The following is an 18,289-nucleotide window of genomic DNA, read 5'->3' on the forward strand; positions in this document are numbered from 1 at the left end:
CTTTTAAATCTTAACCTGAAGGAGAGGTTATTTTAGGTTATTACCAGACAACTGAAGGACAGGTTATTTAAGGTTATTACCAGACTATGGTAATACTGCTCTGAATATCAACAAAAAGAGAGTGGACTATATGCATCCACTAATGTCCAGCCATGTAGCCTAATAGTCTAAAACCAAGAGAAACCTCTAGTTTAATAATCCTATCGCCTATAAAACACATTATGTTTTTGAGACAGATGACAACACACTTTTCAATTTCCTTATCAATTTAATTAAAGTTCATTATGTTGTTGGCTTTTTTGTTTCCTTGGTCTTCCAGTATGTCATCAAGCTCCAGTCAGGCCAGTAAGATGTCTCAAACAATGATCCCCTCTGCTGGTCAGCTGGTGGTACTGTCTGCCCTCTTGGGTAGCCAGTACCCAGTGTCTCTCATACCGACCAGAACCTGAGCAAAGCAGCACTGTATTTCAAATCATCGTGGAAATAACTGACAAATACATATTTACAGTCACATATAACTTCGTCTCTTCCTGGAGAGTGCCAGTGCTAAGTGATTCTCAGCATCAGCCTTTTATAGACTGCTTGCCACTGCAGTCCCTCACAGTCAGGTAGCTTAATATTGACCCCACAAATTAAAATAGTAAATGTTCCAACAACTTATCAGTTAATCATTACAGTTAAATAAACCAATCAACCAGTGGATTATAATTCAACCAGCATTTGGAATCTGCTCCCACATGTCAGTGACCTGGAAAAGCATTTGGAGGAAGACAATATGTGAAAATAAGACAAAACCAGAAAATAGTGAATAATCAGAGGTTCATACTGCCAGACAGTAGATATCTGGGCTGTAGAAGAAGTCACTGTATTCTACCCTGGTAACCGTTCCTTATCAAAACATCGCCCCACTAAAACCTTATTCTTTATGAGGCACAGTCCACTGACCCCAGGCCTGTACGGTGGCTGGGACAGACCGGAGGAGGGGGAACTGTGGAAGTTGTCAAAGCTCATCCTCCATCTGCTGAAACGCCTCTAAGTCCTCTCGCCAATCAGCCATCATGGCTTCCACTGATTTTCTGCTAGAGTCCTTGTCAACCTCAGGCTCCTCCTCTGGCTCAGGGTTCCTCTTAATGGCAGGTCCCACATCTTCCTCAGGAGTCACTTCCTCATTGTGGGGAGCCGATTCATCCTGCTCCACAGTCCTCACGTGTGACTGGTCGAGAGTTGCGGCAGGGACAGGTGAAGTTTGGTCTGTTGAACAGTCTTCCTCCTCCTCCTGAACATCCCTCCCTGAGGAAGGACAGAGGGGTGAGCTCAGTCCATTTTCAGAACACTTTCCACCACAATATATGAGCTGTGTCCTGCACAGTCATTCATATAGTATCCTACAATACAGCCATACACCGTTTCCTACTCACTATGTATGTACATTTAACACAAGCACCTATCATTCATTCCCAGACAGAAACAGGGCAGTGTTGCGGTTTACAAGAGGCAGCGAACAATAAACAGAATGGTACTGACGAGTCATGTGCAGAACAGACCAACAGTAATATTCTTCTGAGGGGTTCTGACATGGCCAGCTATATACACACAAGACTAACCAGCACTGAGCTGCTCTACCACACACAGAATAATGGAGGAGAGAGGAAAGAGATGAGGGCGATACTTACTGCTTTCCACCAGGATGCCAGGGAGAGGTTCACCTTTGAATATAGAGGCTGTTAAAGGGTGAAGGGAAAAGAAAGATGGAAGAGGAAAGCTACACTGTTACAGTCCACCACCGGGAAGGAGAGGAGGAGGAAGGAAAATGGAAAGAAGGGAGCCGTTTCCTGTATCACACATCAAACTGGGTGCTTACCACCCCCTACCGCCACTAAGGCTAGTACTGCAAAGTGGCCACAGGCCCACTATTTTGGTTCACCACTAACCCCTGAAATACTGGCCATTTTGAGATCTTTACAGAATCAAATATAGTCCCTAAAATCCCACAAAACTATCCAGAAGCTGGAAAGACACTGTTCTGTCTTTGTTCAGTCACTAATGTCCAACTGTCCTCTCCAGTGGATCTAACCTCTGTCTCTGGCCTTGTCGCTCAGCAGCACCTCCACCTCCCTGTACTCCTTGAGAGCCTCCAACAGGATATTGCCTTCCTTGTAGAAGAGGAAGAGGAGGGGCAAAGTGACGTCATCTGTGTTGCGGCCGTCGCCGGCCATCTGGAAGAGGGGAGCAGTGTCACTGCTGCTACCCTCGTTGTCATCTGTGGAGGACGGGGGTAATTAGCAAGGTTAAACAGGATACTATAATTAAGCAATGAGGCACGAGAACATGTGGTATATGGCCAATATACCATGGCTAAGGGCTGTTCTTAGGCACACCCTTATAGCCATGGTATATTGGCCATATACCACAAACCTCCAAGGTGCCTTATTGCTATTATAAACTGGTTACCAGTGTAATTAGAGCAGTAAAAATAAATGTTTTGTCATTCCCGTGGTATATGGTCTGATATACCACGGCTGTCAGTTAATCAGCATTCAGGGCTCAAACAACCCAGTTTCTAAATAGTAATGCATCAGTTTATTAAAGGTTATATAAAACATTATGAAAGTGTTATGAACATTTATAAAGGTTAGAAGTATGATTATAGTTAGTGCAGCCTTCTTGAAGAAGATTCCTTCAAATTGAGATCTTGTGTCAGTCGGTCCTCCTCACCGATGACTATGCCTCCGATGGCCCCAGCCTTCATGATGTGTCTGGCCTTCTCAGCAAACATACATTGGCCCCGCTGCAGCAGAGCAATGCGGCCCTGTACAAAGGCAGCGTTGCTCAGTTCCGCACAGCCACTGTATGGTTCAGCCACTGTCACAAACCCACGAACCTACAGACAGACGAAGAGAAGGGGGGGGTGGACATGTTAAAACAACACTCAGAATGACAAAAATAGAGAACATCTGGCACCTAGGGACAAGACAGGAAAAACCAACAAGCAAAGGTGTCCATCCATTGGAAATTGGCACACTGAAGAAACTCACCCCCGTGATGCTCTTGGAAAGATCTGTGCCAAACTGTGCTGGGCCAGAAGTCAGCACCACTCTGCCGAAGAAGGGGTGGGAGACTATCTGCACAGCGCGCGGAGGGAGCTGCTCCTTCTGCTGCTGGCTGGACAGCTCCATCATCTCCTGCATGAAGCGCATGCCGTCCTCTGCTGCCACAGCACTGACCGCCTAGAGAGAGACCGAGGGAAGGGGTGAAAGAGGAAAGGAGAGGGCAGTAGATAGAGTAGGGGAAGAGACTGAGTAACTCATATGGGGGGTTGGCAATGGTCTTATGATATCATTCAGACTCTCCCGGCTTGTCCTGTGAATTAATCATTTACCTGTGTAGCGTGTTGGACCAGCTGCACTCTGCCATCTTTAAGGTGTATAAGGCTGACTCCCATCCTCCTCAGCAGCTCCAGGTGATCAGGGTTGTTGGCCATGAAGTCCTGAGCCCTCAGAGGTGGGCGACCCATCCCCGGCTCACTGGATGAGAGGGTGAAGGGCATCAAAGTTCACATTCAGTATGGTTGTGACAGGAACAATATTGAATTTAACATGATCCTCACATTAGACATATACTCCCCTATGTATATATTTGGACAGTGAAACTAAAATGTCATTTCCAGAATTTATTCTAAAAATAGAATATGTTTCTGAACACTTCTACATTCATGTGGGTAGTACCATGATTACAGATAATCATGAATGAATCGTGAATAATGATGAGTGAGAAGGTTAGAGGCATAAATATCAAATCCCCCCCAAAATGCTAGTGACTCCAAAATGACAACACATTATCTACCATTAATTTCTATTTGGCACAAAATAACCTGAAAACACAACCAAAACAAAGTTTGTAGTCTCACACGCTTGATATAGTCACTGCATGCTACGAATATGGGACCAAATACTAAACTTTTTACTAAATGTAATACCCTATAAGTGAATTTGTCCAAATTCTTATGACACCTTCAAATTGGGAGACTAAAACACTACATGACCAAAGGTATTTGGACACCTGCACGTCAAACATCTCATTCCAAAATCATGGGCATTAATATGGAGTTGGTCCCCCCCTTTGCTGCTCTAACAGCCTCCACTCTTCTGGGAAGGCTTTCCACTAGATGTTGGAACATTGCTGCGGGGACTTGCTTCCATTCAGCCACAAGAGCATTAGTAAGGTCGGGGCGATTTTTGGGCGATTAGGCCTGGCTTGCATTCAGTGTTACAATTCATCCCAAGGGTGTTCGATGGGGTTGAGGTCAGTGCTCTGTGCAGCCAGTCAAGTTCTTCCACACCGATTTCTGTATGGACCTTGCTTTGTGCGCAAGGGCATTGTCATGCTGAAATAGGAGAGGGCCTTCCCCAATCTGTTGCCACAAAGTTGGAAGCACAGAATCGTCTAGAATGTCATTGTATGCTATAGCGTTAAGATTTCCCTTCACTGGAACTAAGGGGCCTAGCCCAAAGAGAACATTTTTCCACTGGTCCAGAATCCAATGACGGCAAGATTCACACCACTCCAGCTTGGCATTGTGCATGGTGATTTTAGACGTTTTAGATTTTAGACTGCTCGGCCATGAAACCCCATTTCATGAAGCGCCAGATGAACCGTTCTTGCGTTGACGTTGCTTCCAGAGGCTACGTACTTCAGCACTCGGCGCTCCCCGTTGTGTGGCCTAGCACTTCACGGCTGAGCCGTTGTTGCTCCTAGAAGTTTCCACTTCACAATACCAGCACTTACAGTTGACCAGGGCAGCTCTAGCAGGGCAGAAATTTGATGAACTGACTTGTTGGAAAGGTGGCATCCTATGATGGTTGAAAGTCACTGAGCTCTTGTCATTCTACTGCCAATGTTTGTCTATGGAGATTGCATGGCTAAGTTATCAATTTTATACATGTCAACAACGGGTGTGGCTGAAATAGCCGAATCCACTAATTTGAAAGAGGTTTCTACATACTTTTGCATATATAGTGTACATAACGTGCATTCATTAATAAACGGTAAAACAGATATGTAAGAAGAAAAAAAAACAAATAAAACATTACATTCGGTACTGTCGCCTCATAAAACATCTCAATTCCAAAATTCTGGAGTATAGAGCTAAATTGTAGTTTTTTGTATAAATGTCCCTTACCGGTGAATGGCAGGACGGGGACAACTCTTGTCCACAGCACTCCTGATTGGATCTCGGAGGTTCCGTGGAAAGGCGGGGTCGGGGAAAAGGAGGCGTGTGTTGGGGCAGGTCCAATCAAAGTTAGAGTCATCCAACTCCTCCTCTGACTAAGACAGAGTGGGAGAGAGCAAACATGACTAACTGTATCATTTGAATATTATTAGATGTACTATCATTAGAATTCTAGCTGATCACAGCAGGTGATCTTACTACACCCACCCAAAGAGATTTGACATAGGCGGAGAGATGAGGCAGAGATGGAGCCTGTACCGTGGTGTTAGCTGGAGAGGGGGCGTGAGGGGCAGTGGACAGGGACAGGGGCAGAAGGTGTGCCTCGGTGGTGAAGATATAATCCTCAACATTAAACGTCAGATCTTCCTCTTCCGCAAACAGCAGGAACAGGTACTTGAACATCTCTGCCAAGAAGAAGGAGTCCATTCTGAGAGGGGAGGAGTTAGGAAGAGAGAGGATTAGTGATATTTGGGGCAGCAGGCCAACAGAGCAGACACCAAATAAACTATTTTGATTGAACTACATGGCTGGCACACTGTTGCTAAGCCACTAAAACCATCCACCTCTTAACCGCCCATCATTAAATCCCACTTAGTCATTAAAACCCTCCCCGTCCCTGGGGTATTCCCCTGGGTCTGGGCTCTCACCGGTCCTCGTGGCTCCCGGTGCGAACGTCCTTCATGGCAGCAAAGCCACAGGGGACCCGGGCAAATCGGTTCAGGTTGTCCAGCACCGTGCGGCCTACCTCCAGGTAGTAGGGGTCTTTGGTAGCCTAGAGGGGGTACAGTGGGACCAGGGTTAGACACTGTCCTACTGAATCAGGCAATAAGGAAGGCCACTAAATCAAATGTACAGTGCATTCGGAAAGTATGCAGACCCCTAGACTTTTTCCACATTTTGTTACGTTACAGCCTTATTCTAAAATGGATTAAATTGTTCCACCCCCCCTCATCAGTCTACACACAATACCCTATGTTGACAAAGTAAAAAAAAAAAAAAGGTTTCTAAAAGCTGACAATACCACATTTACATAAGTATTCAGACCCTTTACTCAGTAGTTTGTTGAAGCACCTTTGGCAGCGATTATAGCCTCGAGTCTTCTTGGGTATTTTTAAAAACGTTTTATTTTATTTAACTAGGCAAGTCAGTTTACAATTACAGCCTACGGCTGGGCCAATTGTGCCCTCCCTATGGGACTCCCAATCACGGCTGGTTGTGATACAGCCTGGATTCAAACCAGGGTGTCTGTAGTGACACCTCAAGCACTGAGATGCAGTGCCTTAGACCACTGCGCCACTCGGGAGCCCCGGGTAAGAAACTACAAGCTTGGTACACCTATATTTGGAGAGTTTCTCCCACTCTTCTCTGCAGATTCTCTCAAGCTCTGTGAGGTCGGATGGGGAGCGTCACTACACAGCTATTTTCAGGTCTCTCCAGAGATGCTCGATCGGGTTCAAGTCCGGGCTCTGGCTGGGCCACTCAAGGATATTCAGAGACTTGTCCCGAAGCCACTCCTGCGTTGTCTTGGCTGTGTCCTTAGGGCCGTTGTCCTGTTGGAAGGTGAACCTTCACCCCAGTCTGAGGTCCTGAGTGCTCTGGAACAGGTTTTCATCAAGGACCTCTCTGTACTTTGATCCGTTCATCTTTCCCCTCGATCCTGACTAGTCTCCCAGTCCCTGAAAAACATCCCCACAGCATGATACGGCTACCATGCTTCACCGTAGGGATGGTGCCAGGTTTCCTCCAGACGTGACGCTTATCATTCAGGCCAATGATTTCAAGCTTGGTTTCATCAGACCAGAGCATCTTGTTTCTCATGGTCTGAGAGTCTTTCGGTGCCTTTTGGCAAACTCCAAGCAGGCAGTCATGTGCCTTTTACTGAGGACTGGCTTCCATCTGGCCACTCATCTGGCCACCATAAAGGCCTGATTGGTGGAGTGATGCTGAGATGGTTGTCCTTCTGGAAGGTTCCATCTCCACAGAGGAACTCTGGAGCTCTTTCAGAGTGACCTCCCTGACCAAGAACTTTCTCCCCCGATTGCTCAGTTTGGGCGGGCAGCCAGCTCTAGGAAGAGTCTTGGTGGTACCAAACTTCTTCCATTTAAGAGTGATGGGGGCCACTGTGTTCTTGGGAACCTTCAATGCTGCAGACAATTTTGGTACCCTTCCTTTTTGTTTTTTTGATCTGAAATGTACTGCCAACTGTGGGTCCTTATATAGACAGGTATGTGCCTTTCCAAATCACATCCAATCAATTGAATTTATCACAGGTGGACTCCAATCAAGTTGTAGAAACATCTCAAGGATGATCAATGGAAACAGGACAATTTTGAGTCTCATAGCAAAGGGTCTGAATAGATGTCCCCACAGGGGTCCCCATAAGGTATCCGTTAAAAAATCAAATCAAATAAAATATTTCAACCAACCAATTTTCACATTGTAATTATGGGGTATTGTATGTAAATTGATGAGGAAAACATTTAATTTAATCCATTTTAGAATAAGGTTGTAACGTACCAAAATTTGGAAAAAGTGATGTATCGTTATGTCAACTTCTAGATTGCATGTCTCCACAGTCCTTACCTTGTACAGGAAATAGGTGCTCTCTGCAAACTCAGGTCTTAGTGGATGCTGAGCCCAATGTACCCTGAAATCAGTGGTGAATGCCTGGGGAAGACATAGAGAGGGGTGTTAAAGGTTACAGCCTGAGTGAGAACAAAGAAAGAGGTGGAGAGGGAGCATAAAAGAGAGCTTACCTCTGGGAGGAAGTTGTGTTTCTTGGTGACTTGATACAGCATCTCATGGGTCTCAATGGCCGGCCGGATATCTCCCTTCAACACCTGGGGGATTCATTAACAATGTAAGGAGAGTAAAAGTCTTAATTTGTCTCCCTAATCTCAGCACCAGGTCTATGTACTAAAACCCCTGCTTAGGCAGCTGGTCTGTTAGTGACGCCAGGCTGAGTGTCTCACCTGCAGCCCAGGGAAGAAGGCCAGGAGGGAGTCCATCCAGGTGCGAGCAGGCAGCAGAGGCTTGTGGATGTGAACGTCCAGCAGGAGAGGAGGCTGGCTGATGTACTTCATTATAGACGCATAGTGCTGGAAACACAAATAATGAGAACATTTGACAAGCTAAGGATGAGAATTGTTAACAGCATACTTTTTGTGGATTGAACAATAAGGGCATAAAAGCATTCCATTATCCAAGCCAGAGTAAGGTTACAGTGTGAGGTCACTCACAATGTTGAAGCGCTGCAGAAACAGGTCATCTCCCAGGAGAATATAGGCCTTGAGCAGGTACTCATAATACGAGTCAATCCCTGCTCCCACTCCGCTGTCTGGAACAATACAACACACAGGCATGCCTTATTTCTACAAGTACAGAACATCAGCTCCAACCGCCTTGCCCGTTCACTTCTATCACACCCAATACATTGTCCGTCTCTGGATAAATCCAAGGAAATCCTCCTTTACAATACAGTAGATAGCAGTTGTGGCCTGGGACTGGTTCCCTCTCTCACCCCTGCGGACCCACTCTCCTGAGTGGATGTTGATGGTTGTTCCCACCAGGTTGCTATTCCTCTGCCTCTTCTCCCAAAGGAAGTCGAGGGCTCTCCGTGCATGGACCTGTGTAGAATACAATGAATCAATATCATTCAGACACACTGGCATCTAGGATAATCAACAATGAAGGTCTAGTCGTGCCGTCTACTAGTATTAGTCCTGATCTGAACAAGGTTTAAAGTAAGAGATGATTGTCTGTTTTTACCTCAAACACAGGGTCCCCAGTGAAGCGACTCAAGGCAGCGAACTCCAGGATAATTGTGCCAGCACAAGCTGTACAGGTGTCCGTCTCTGTGCCCGTCCGACTCTCAGGACTCCTGAGGCCATGCTTCAAGTTTACCTGTTGAGTGGAATAAAAAGGCTCAATATATTGGTCATAGACTCAAATCCACAGCTGTGTCCAAAGACATTGTTCAGGTGAACTATACAGCCATAGAAAACCAGGCTGCGGAAAACTGTAGCAGCTGTATGCAGAGCACTGAAGCAGATAATACAATTATGCAGTCATAATTGGAGAGGGCTGTGTGTGTGTAGACATGAGTGTGTATGGTCAGGACATATCCCAACAGCTGTGGCCTTATGTATAGTCTGAGGGCTCACCCTGGGGTAAGGCAGGCCACTGCTGGTGTTGAAGGCAGGCAGGAGTCTGAGACCCACATCTTTGGCCATGTGGAGCAGCTCATCCTGGTACCACTGCATGTGATACCCTGTATCCTTCAGCATCACCGCCATGGAGTGGCCCCCTAGCAGCCCCCTGGAAACATGAGGAAAGTCACAAAGGTCACACAATAGTATGTGGACAACCCTTTAAATTAATGGATTTGGCTATTTCAACCACACCCGTTGCAAACAAGTGTATAAAAGAGCACACAGCCATGCAATCTCCATTGACAAACATTGGCAGTAGAATGTTCTTACTGAAGAGCTCACTGACTTTCAACGTGGCACTGTCATAGGATGTCGCCTTTCCAACAAATTTCTGCCCTGCTAGAGCTGTCCTGGTCAACTGTAAGTGCTGTTATTCTGAAGTGGAAATCACTTGTCCTCGGTTGCAACACTCACTACCGAGTTCCAAACTGCCTCTGGAAGCAACGTCAGCACAAGAACTGTTCATCAGGAGCTTCATGAAATGGGCTTCCATGGCCGAGCAGCCGCACACAGGGCTAAGATCACCATGTGCAATACCAAGCGTCGGTTGGAGTGGTGTAAAGCTTGCAGTCATTGGACTCTGGAGCAGTGGAAACGCGTTCTCTGGAGTGATGAATCACCCTTTATCCTCTGGCAGTCTGACGGACAAATCTGGTTTTACCAGATGCCAGGAGCACGCTACCTGCCCGATTGCATAGTGCCAACTGTAAAGATTGATGGAGGAGGAATAATGGTCTGGGGCTGTTTTTCATGGTTCGGTCTAGGCCCCTTAGTTCCAGTGAAGTTAAATCTTAACGCTACAGCATACAATTACATAGTAGATGATTCTGTGCTTTCAACTTTAGTGGCAACAGTTTGGGGAAGGCCCTTTCCTGTTTCAGCATGACATTACCCCTGTGCACAAAGCGAGGTCCATACAGAAATGGTTTGTCGAGATCGGTGTGGAAGAACTTGACTGGCCTGCAGAGCTCTGACCGCAACCCCATTGAACACCTCTGGGGTGAATTGGAACACCGACTGCGACCCAGACCTAAACGTACAACATCAGTGCCTGTCCTCACGAATACTCGTGGCTGAATGAAAGCAAGTCCCTGCAGCAATGTTCCATCACACATACACAGTTTGTTTGCTGTTGTATTTGTGCTGTTGTATTTGTGCTGTTGCCAGTGTCTTCTGTCTGTATCGTCTGTTTAGTCTTAACATCGTAAAAAAAAAAAAATCCCAGCCCCCATCCCCGCAGGAAGCTTCTTGCCAGGCTATTGTAAATAAGAATGTTCTTCTTCACTGACTTGCCTTGTTAAAAAAATAATAATAACATTTCCATCCCCTCAATAACAGACTTTTTTTCTTCTTTTTTTCTTACCCCAGCACACGGATGTTGGTCTCAAAGACAGACACCACGATGTCATTGTCCAGTCGCACATCTCTCAACACTCTCCTCACTGCTTCTTCAAACTCTGTCGTCTTATTTAAGAGCTGTAAGTAAACACAGAATTAAATATATGAAAATCATTGTCTACCCAGAGGTTAGACAATCCAACTAAGGAGGTTGGTAAAACAAACTAAAGATGAAACCTACCACTAGAGTGTCCAAGGTGTCGATGAGGGTGAGAGAGAACCTTAAAACACACACAGACAAATCAATCAGCATCAATTATAGTCCCTTATGGCTAGAAAATATCAACAGAGAGTTAGGGTATTCCAATGCCAGCGGGACTGTCTCCAGGCACTCACTTCCCCAGTGCGTCGTCCACGTCTCCCCGACTGGGCTCCTGCCCACGCACCCTCCCCCGACACGTCAGAGGCATCAGCTCATCTGCTGGGTATGCATGGTCCTGGAAAACACAACCAATAATATACATTTTTTTAAATATTTAACCTTTATTTAACGAGGCAAGTCAGTTCAGAACAATTTCTTATTTTACTGCCTACCCCGGCCAACGCTGGGCCAATGGTGTGCCGCCCTATGGGACTCCCAATCACAGCCGGATGTGATGCAGCCTGGATTCAAACCAGGTATTGCACGGAGATGCAGTGTCTCATACCACTGCGCCACTCGGGAGCCAATAAAGATCCACGGTAGTGTGTAGAGGTCGACCGCTCATGATTTTTCAAAGCCGATAACGAAAATTGGAGGGCCGATACCGATTAATCAGACGATATATATATATATATATATATATAATAATTACAATTACAACAATACTGAATGAACACCTACTTTAACTAAATAAAAATCTATTTAATCTGAAATTTATAACGAAACACATTTAAATCATTTAAATAATGTTTAAATAATGCAAAAACCATAATCGGCACTGAAATCGGCACTAATTAAATGGGCCATGCCAATTAATCGGTCAACCTCTAGTAGCGTGTAAACATATGTCATATAGAACTTAACATCTTATTGACATAGTGGGGCAAACAAGTATTTAGTCAGCCACCAATTGTGCAAGTTCTCCCACTTAAGACTTGGGTTGGGGTTGCCACCCGTTCAATAAAATACAGAACGATTCCATATTTCATTGAAAGAATAAACGTTTTATTTTTTACGTTTATTATAATTAAGTCTATGATTTGATATAGCAGTCTGACTGAGCGGTGGTAGGCAGCAGTAGGCTCGTAAGCATTCATTCAAACCGCACTTTCCTCCGTTTGCCAGCGGCTTTTCGCAATGCTTGAAGCACAGCACTGTTTATGACTTCAAGCCTATCAACTCCCAAGATTAGGCTGGCAATACTATAGTGCCTATAAGAACATCCAATAGTCAAAGGTATATGAAATACAAATGGTATAGAGAGAAATAGTCCTATAATAACTACAACCTAAAACTTCTTAACTGGGAATATTGAAGACTCATGTTAAACTTCTTAAGGCTAGGGGGTACTATTTTCACGTCCGGATGAAAAGTATGCCCAAAGTAAACTGCCTGCTACTCAGGCCCAGAAGCAAGGATATGCATATAATTGGTAGATTTGGATAGAAAACTCAAAAGTTTCTAAAACTGCAAAAATTATGTCTGTGAGTATAACAGAACTTATTTGGCAGGTGAAACCGCGAGGACAAACCATCCAGGAAAACAAAATGTTGAGGTCACTCTTTTCAATGAGTTTTCTATGGGTATCTAGAATTCTAAGGCAGTTGCTTACAGTTCCTATCGCTTCCACTATATGTCAACCATCTTTAGAAATTGCTTGATGTTTTTCCTTTGAGAAATTAAGTAGCCCTGTTCAGAACGAGGGGCGAGTGAAGTGTACTGTTTTGGTTGGGGCGCATGACCTGAAAGCTCGCTCCACTTTGTTTTCCTCCGGTATTGAACATAGTTTATTCCGTATTAAATTGTATTGATTATTTACGTTTAAAATACCTAAAGTTGGATTAGGAAAGTTGTTTGAAATGTTTGGATCAGGTTTACAGGTAACTAATTAGATCATGTGTAGTCATGTTGCGCGAGTAGGAACCGGTGTATTCTCTGAATCATACGCGCCAAATAAATTGGCATTTTGGATATATAACGACAGAATTTATCAAACAAAAGGGCCATTTGTGATGTTTAATGGACATATTGGAGTGTCAACAGAAGATCTTCAAAGGTAAGGCATGAATTATATGTTATTTCTGACTTTCATGTTGTGCCTGGCGGGTTGAATTATGATTTTCATGGGGTGATGGGTTGCTGTCCTCAGATAATAGCATGGTTTGCTTTCGCCGTAAAGCCTTTTTGAAATCTGAGACTGTGGCTGGATTAACAAGAAGTTCACCTTTAAACCCATGTATAACACTTGTATGATTTATGAATTATTATTATGAGTATTTCTGTTTTTGAATTTGGCGCGCTGCTATTTCACTGGGTGTTGTCAAATCAATCCCGGCACGCGAAGGGATCACTAAGAAGTTAAAAGGAAGGCCTCCCAGGTGGCATAGTGGTCTAGGGCATTGTTTGAGCCTAGGCTCTGTCGCAGCCGGCCGCGACCGTGAGGTCCATGGGACGACGCACAATTGGCCTACTGTCATTAGGGAGGGTTTGGCCGGTAGGGATATCCGTGTCTCATCGCGGCACTAGAGACTCCTGTGGCAGGCCGGGCGCAGTGCACGCTAACCAGGTCGCCAGGTGCACAGTGTTTCCTCCGACACATTGGTGCGGCTGGCTTCCCGGGTTGGATGCGTCTCTCCCGAGCCCGTACGGGAGTTGTAGTCGATGAGACAAGATAGTAACTACTAACAATTGGATACCACGAAATTGGGGAGAAAAGGGGGGTAAAAAAAAGAAGTTAAAAATGAGCCACCAGCTTTCATATGTTCTCATGTTCTGAGCAAGGAACTTAAACATTAGCTTTTTTACATGGCACACTTTTACTTTCTTCTCAAACATTATCTTTGCATTATTTAAAACAAATTGAACATGTTTCATTATTTATTTGAGACTAACTTTATTTTATTTATGTATAATATTAAATTAAAATAAGTGTTCATTGTTCATTCAGTATTGTTGTAATTGTCCTTTCATACAAATAAATAATATATAAAATAATAAGAATAAATTAAAATCGGTATTGGCTTTTTTTGGTTCTCCAATAATTGGTATCGGCGTTGAAAAATAATAATTGGTCGACCTCTAGTCAGGATGCTCTCGATGGTGCAGCTGTAGAACCTTTTGAAGATCTGAGGACCCAGGCCAAATCTTTTTAGGCTCCTGAGGGGGAAACGGTTGTCGTGCCCTCTTCACGAGTTTCTTAGTGTGCTTGGACCATGTTTGTTGGTGATGTGGACACCAAGGAACTTGAAGCTCTCAACCTGCTCCACTACAGCCCTGTCGATGAAAATGGGGCGTGCTCGGTCCTCTTTTTCCTGTAGTCCACAATCATCTCCTTTGTCTTGATCACGTTGAGGGAGAGGTTGCTGTCCTGGCACCACACGGCCAGGTCTCGGACCTCCTCCCTTCAGGCTGTCTTGTTGGTGATCAGGCCTACCACTGTGGCAAGCTTAATGATGGTGTTGGAGTCGCGCCTGGCCGTGCAGTCCCGAGTGAACAGGGAGTACAGGAGGGGGCTGAGCACGCACCCCTGAGGGTTGAGGTTCAGCGTGGCGGATGTGTTGTTACCTACCCTTACCACCTGGGGGCAGCCCGTCAGGAAGTCCAGGATCCAGTTGCAGAGGGAAATATTTAGTCCCAGGGTCCTTAGGTTATTGATGAGCTTTGAGGGCACTACGGTGTTGAACGCTGAGCTGTAGTGTCTATGAATAGCATCGTCACATAGATGTTCCTTTTGTCCAGCTGGGAAAGGGCAGTGTGGAGTGCAATAGAGATTGCATCATCTGTGGATCTGTTGGAGCGGTATGCAAATTGGAGTGGGACTAGAGTATCTGGGATAATGGTGTTGATGTGAGCCACGACCAGCCTTTCAAAGCACTTCATAGCAACAGACGTGAGTGCTACGGGTCGGTCGTCATTTAGGCAGGTTACCTTAGTGTTCTTGGGCATAGGCACTATGGTGGTCTGCTTAAAACATGTTGGTATTACAGACTCTGACAGGGAGAGGTTGAAAATATCAGTGAAGACACTTGCCAGTTGGTCAGCACATGCTCAGAGTACAAGTCTTGGTCACCCGTCTGGCCCTGCGTCCTTGTGAATGTTGACCTGTTTTAAGGTCTTACTTACATCGGCTGCAGAGGGCGTGAATACACAGTCTTCCGGAACAGTTGGTGCTCTCATGACCAGCTCACTGGTCACCATAGCAGCACCCAATCGTCACTCACTGGTCACCCCCAAAGCCATTTAATTCTTTGGCCACCTTTCCTTCCAGTTCTCTGCTGCCAATGACTGGAACGAACTGCAAAAATCTCTGAAGCTGGAGACTCAGATCTCCCTCACTAGCTGTAAGCACCAGCTTTCAGAGCAGCTCACAGATCACTGCACCTGTACATAGCCAATCTGTAAAAAGTCCATCCAACTACCTCATCCCCATACTGTATTTATTTATCTTGCTCCTTTGCACCCCAGTATCTCTACTTGCACACACATTCATCTTCTGCACATCTATCTTCTGCACATCTACCATTCCAGTGTTTAATTGCAACATTGTAATTACTTCGCCGCCATGGCCTATTTATTGCCTTAACTCCCTTATCTTACCTCATTTGCACTCACTGTATATAGACTTTTTGTTTTATTTTTTTCTACTGTATTATTGACCGTATGTTTGTTTATTCCACGTGTAACTCTGTGTTGTTGTATATGTCGAACTGCTATGCTTTATCTTGGCCAGGTCGCAGTTGCAAATGAGAACTTGTTCTCAACTAGCCTACCTGGTTAAATAAAGGTGAAATAAAATTAAATTAAAAAAATGAGTACCAGTACATCTCAACAGAACATCTAAAATGTTTGCATTATTAGATTGCTGCTAAACCACTCTCAGTTATGTGAAGGGGGCAGGTGGTGACGAGACTTACCATATAATTGGAATAAGCATGGTCAAACATCTCAACCACTTGGTTCCTTGAGGGGAAACAAAGAAATAACGAGTCAGTTTAGCTGAATCTATTTAATCAGTCTGAACTTGCCACACATCTAGCCCAGGACCAGACATCTTTCTCACTCACCTCAGCTTGAGCTTCTCCTCTCGTGACATAGACTGTCCCAGCCTGCATGAGTTGCTCAGCAATAGCAGCAACAATAGGGTCGACATTGTTGCAGGGCGGAACCACAACACCGTCCACTTAGCTTCAACCTAGCTCTCTCAGTCAAGTACAACTGTAAACTATCATCACATTAATATAGGCCTAGACACCAAAAGTCTCTGATAAACACAAACACACTCAGATCTCATGTGCACATATTCAGAACCAGGGGACACTTCAGGCCCAGTTACTGTCTGGTCCAACAGTTAATGAATGCATCCCAATACCACATTGAGGCAGTGCTGTTTATAAGGCCTACAATACTGTTACTAATCAGCTTGTTGATGCCAATTTAGACACCATCTATGACTCACTTGTCCTCTCCAATGTCATACAGTACAAATCCAGGTTATGGTTGAGGTGTGACAAGGAGTTGGACAAACAACTGTATCTAAAATCCAAAGTCAGGCTAACATAACAAGCAATCTATATATTTGACCATTTGCAGGAATGCTGTAGCTATTATGTAAACCGATAGTGATCTGTCATAGGATGCGTCTCATAATCGAAGACAGTTCCAGTGGTGTAAAGTACTTAGGTTTTTTTGGGGGAGGTATCTGTACTTTACTATTAATACTTCTTACAAATTTTACTTCACTACATTCCTGAAGACAATAAGGTACTTTTTATTCGAGAGATTGTCACTGACACCCAAAAGAACAGGAAAATTGTCCAATTCACATACTTATCAAGAGAACATCCCTGGCCATCCCTACTGCCTCTGATCTGGCAGACTCACTAAACACAAATTCTGTTTGTAAATTATGTTGGAGTGTTTTAGTGTGCGTTGGCTATCCGTAAATTAAAACCATAAAATCGTGCTGTCTGGTTTGCTTATTATAAGGAATGTGAAATGATTTATATTTAAACTTTTGATTCTTAAGTATATTTAAAAACAAATATTTAGAATTTTACTCAAGTAGTATCTTGCTGGGTGACTAACTTTTACTGAGTCATTTTCTATGAAGGTATGCTTACTTTACTCAAGTATGACAATTGGGTACTTTTTCCATGACAGCAAAGTTTTACCGGGACCTACAGCAGCGTTAACACATGCTCCTTCCTTGACTGAGTGTCCAGTTCCTTAGAACCATATTCACCTGCTGGTCACACCCTCTGACACACACGGCACCGGGACCTACAGCAGCGTGTAACACGTTGGCAAAACTTCAATCAACACAAAACATGATTCACATACTGCTAATCCCCACTGTCTAACGTTTCCTAACTAACGGGCAATCACATTACTCAATACTGACAGAATAACGTTTATCCTCAAGCCAATCAAAACAAACTGTCCTTCCTTATTAACGTTTCTTGACGTCCGTGACTTTTTGAGTAAACAGACACCATAAAAGCCTACTGCCATGAATACTGGCAAGCTGAAAAGTTAATTATCTCGCTTTCTGATTAGACTAACAAATAATTAGCTAATCATTATATATTTAGTTAATTCATATATATTATCACAACAGTAACTTTCACTGGCTACAACCTTTTAACGTTACCGTTACTATCGACAAACAATAGCCCCACAGAGAAGAGCTAGCTAGCTAATGGCGCTAGCTATCGGTCTTTTCCTGGAACAATTAGGATTATGTCCATGAAGCAAGACTGTTGTTATATCTTCCTCCTTTGACAGCTCTCTTCTTTCGTTAGCCAGTTGTTGGGGCGCATAGCCAGCTACAGTAGCTAGCTGGCTGGTAAACGACAGTCCGAAAACAAGCGAAGTAGGAAAGGCGCCGGGTCGCTTTCGGCCGTTGAGTTAGTGTATTTTGTTCTTCTTGTTAAGCAGGAAAATATGTATTTAATGATGGACATTTAGCCACCAGCTGACCGTCAAAGAAAAGCGAGTAGTGCTGTTTAGAAGATAAATGTCAACATCCGCATCCGGTTAGGTTTTGGTATCCACCCCTCTGCCCACCCAACACCTAAATGTAGTTTTGTTATGCAGTATTATCATAAATACACTACTTCAGTCGTTATACATTTGGGGAGAATATTCTTTAAAAAATTAGATGGCAATATACATAACGGTTGACATTTGTTAGTTCCTTGAATATTTGGCAGACATCCGAGTGAATCTTCCACCATTTTTGATATTCACTAAATTCACCAGCTAGCCTAGCGAACCAGACTGGTCTCATAGACTAGACGTAACATAGTA

At 44.3% G+C, this 18,289-nt stretch overlaps 1 protein-coding gene across 2 annotated transcripts; it reads right to left on the minus strand.

The window, feature by feature from the left end:
• Window positions 1–248: 248 nt before the first annotated feature.
• LOC109897893 (ER degradation-enhancing alpha-mannosidase-like protein 3) lies at window positions 249–18,020 on the minus strand. 2 transcript variants are annotated; one of them, XM_020492542.2, is made up of 20 exons: window positions 16,045–18,020; window positions 15,895–15,940; window positions 11,176–11,276; window positions 11,021–11,060; window positions 10,805–10,917; window positions 9,394–9,547; window positions 8,999–9,133; window positions 8,751–8,856; window positions 8,470–8,567; window positions 8,203–8,328; window positions 7,987–8,070; window positions 7,814–7,897; window positions 5,878–6,002; window positions 5,438–5,657; window positions 5,180–5,325; window positions 3,380–3,524; window positions 3,036–3,227; window positions 2,716–2,881; window positions 2,075–2,260; window positions 249–1,290 (listed from the first exon to the last, which is right to left on the minus strand). In XM_020492542.2, exons 1-20 carry the CDS (start codon window positions 16,128–16,130, stop codon window positions 1,001–1,003), a joined length of 2,643 nt encoding a protein of 880 aa, XP_020348131.1. In that variant the 5' UTR covers window positions 16,131–18,020; the 3' UTR covers window positions 249–1,000. The 2 variants fall into 2 exon arrangements, with proteins under 2 accessions (XP_020348131.1, XP_031689157.1); XM_031833297.1 differs by having other exon boundaries at window positions 5,489–5,657; window positions 16,045–17,223.
• Between the last annotated feature and the right edge of the window lie 269 nt (window positions 18,021–18,289).

The sequence above is a fragment of the Oncorhynchus kisutch genome, linkage group LG10, assembly GCF_002021735.2.
Source record: "Oncorhynchus kisutch isolate 150728-3 linkage group LG10, Okis_V2, whole genome shotgun sequence".
NCBI lineage: Eukaryota > Metazoa > Chordata > Actinopteri > Salmoniformes > Salmonidae > Oncorhynchus > Oncorhynchus kisutch.

Excerpts from the sequence above, each read along its gene's own strand:
- LOC109897893 (XM_020492542.2), bottom strand. The coding sequence starts at position 16,130 with ATGTCGACCCTATTGTTGCTGCTATTGCTGAGCAACTCATGCAGGCTG. Across the intron at positions 11,061-11,175 it reads GTGGACGACGCACTGGGGAA|GTTCTCTCTCACCCTCATCG; the intron begins GTGAGTGCCTGG and ends GTGTGTTTTAAG. Across the intron at positions 10,918-11,020 it reads ACACCTTGGACACTCTAGTG|CTCTTAAATAAGACGACAGA; the intron begins GTAGGTTTCATC and ends GTTTACTTACAG.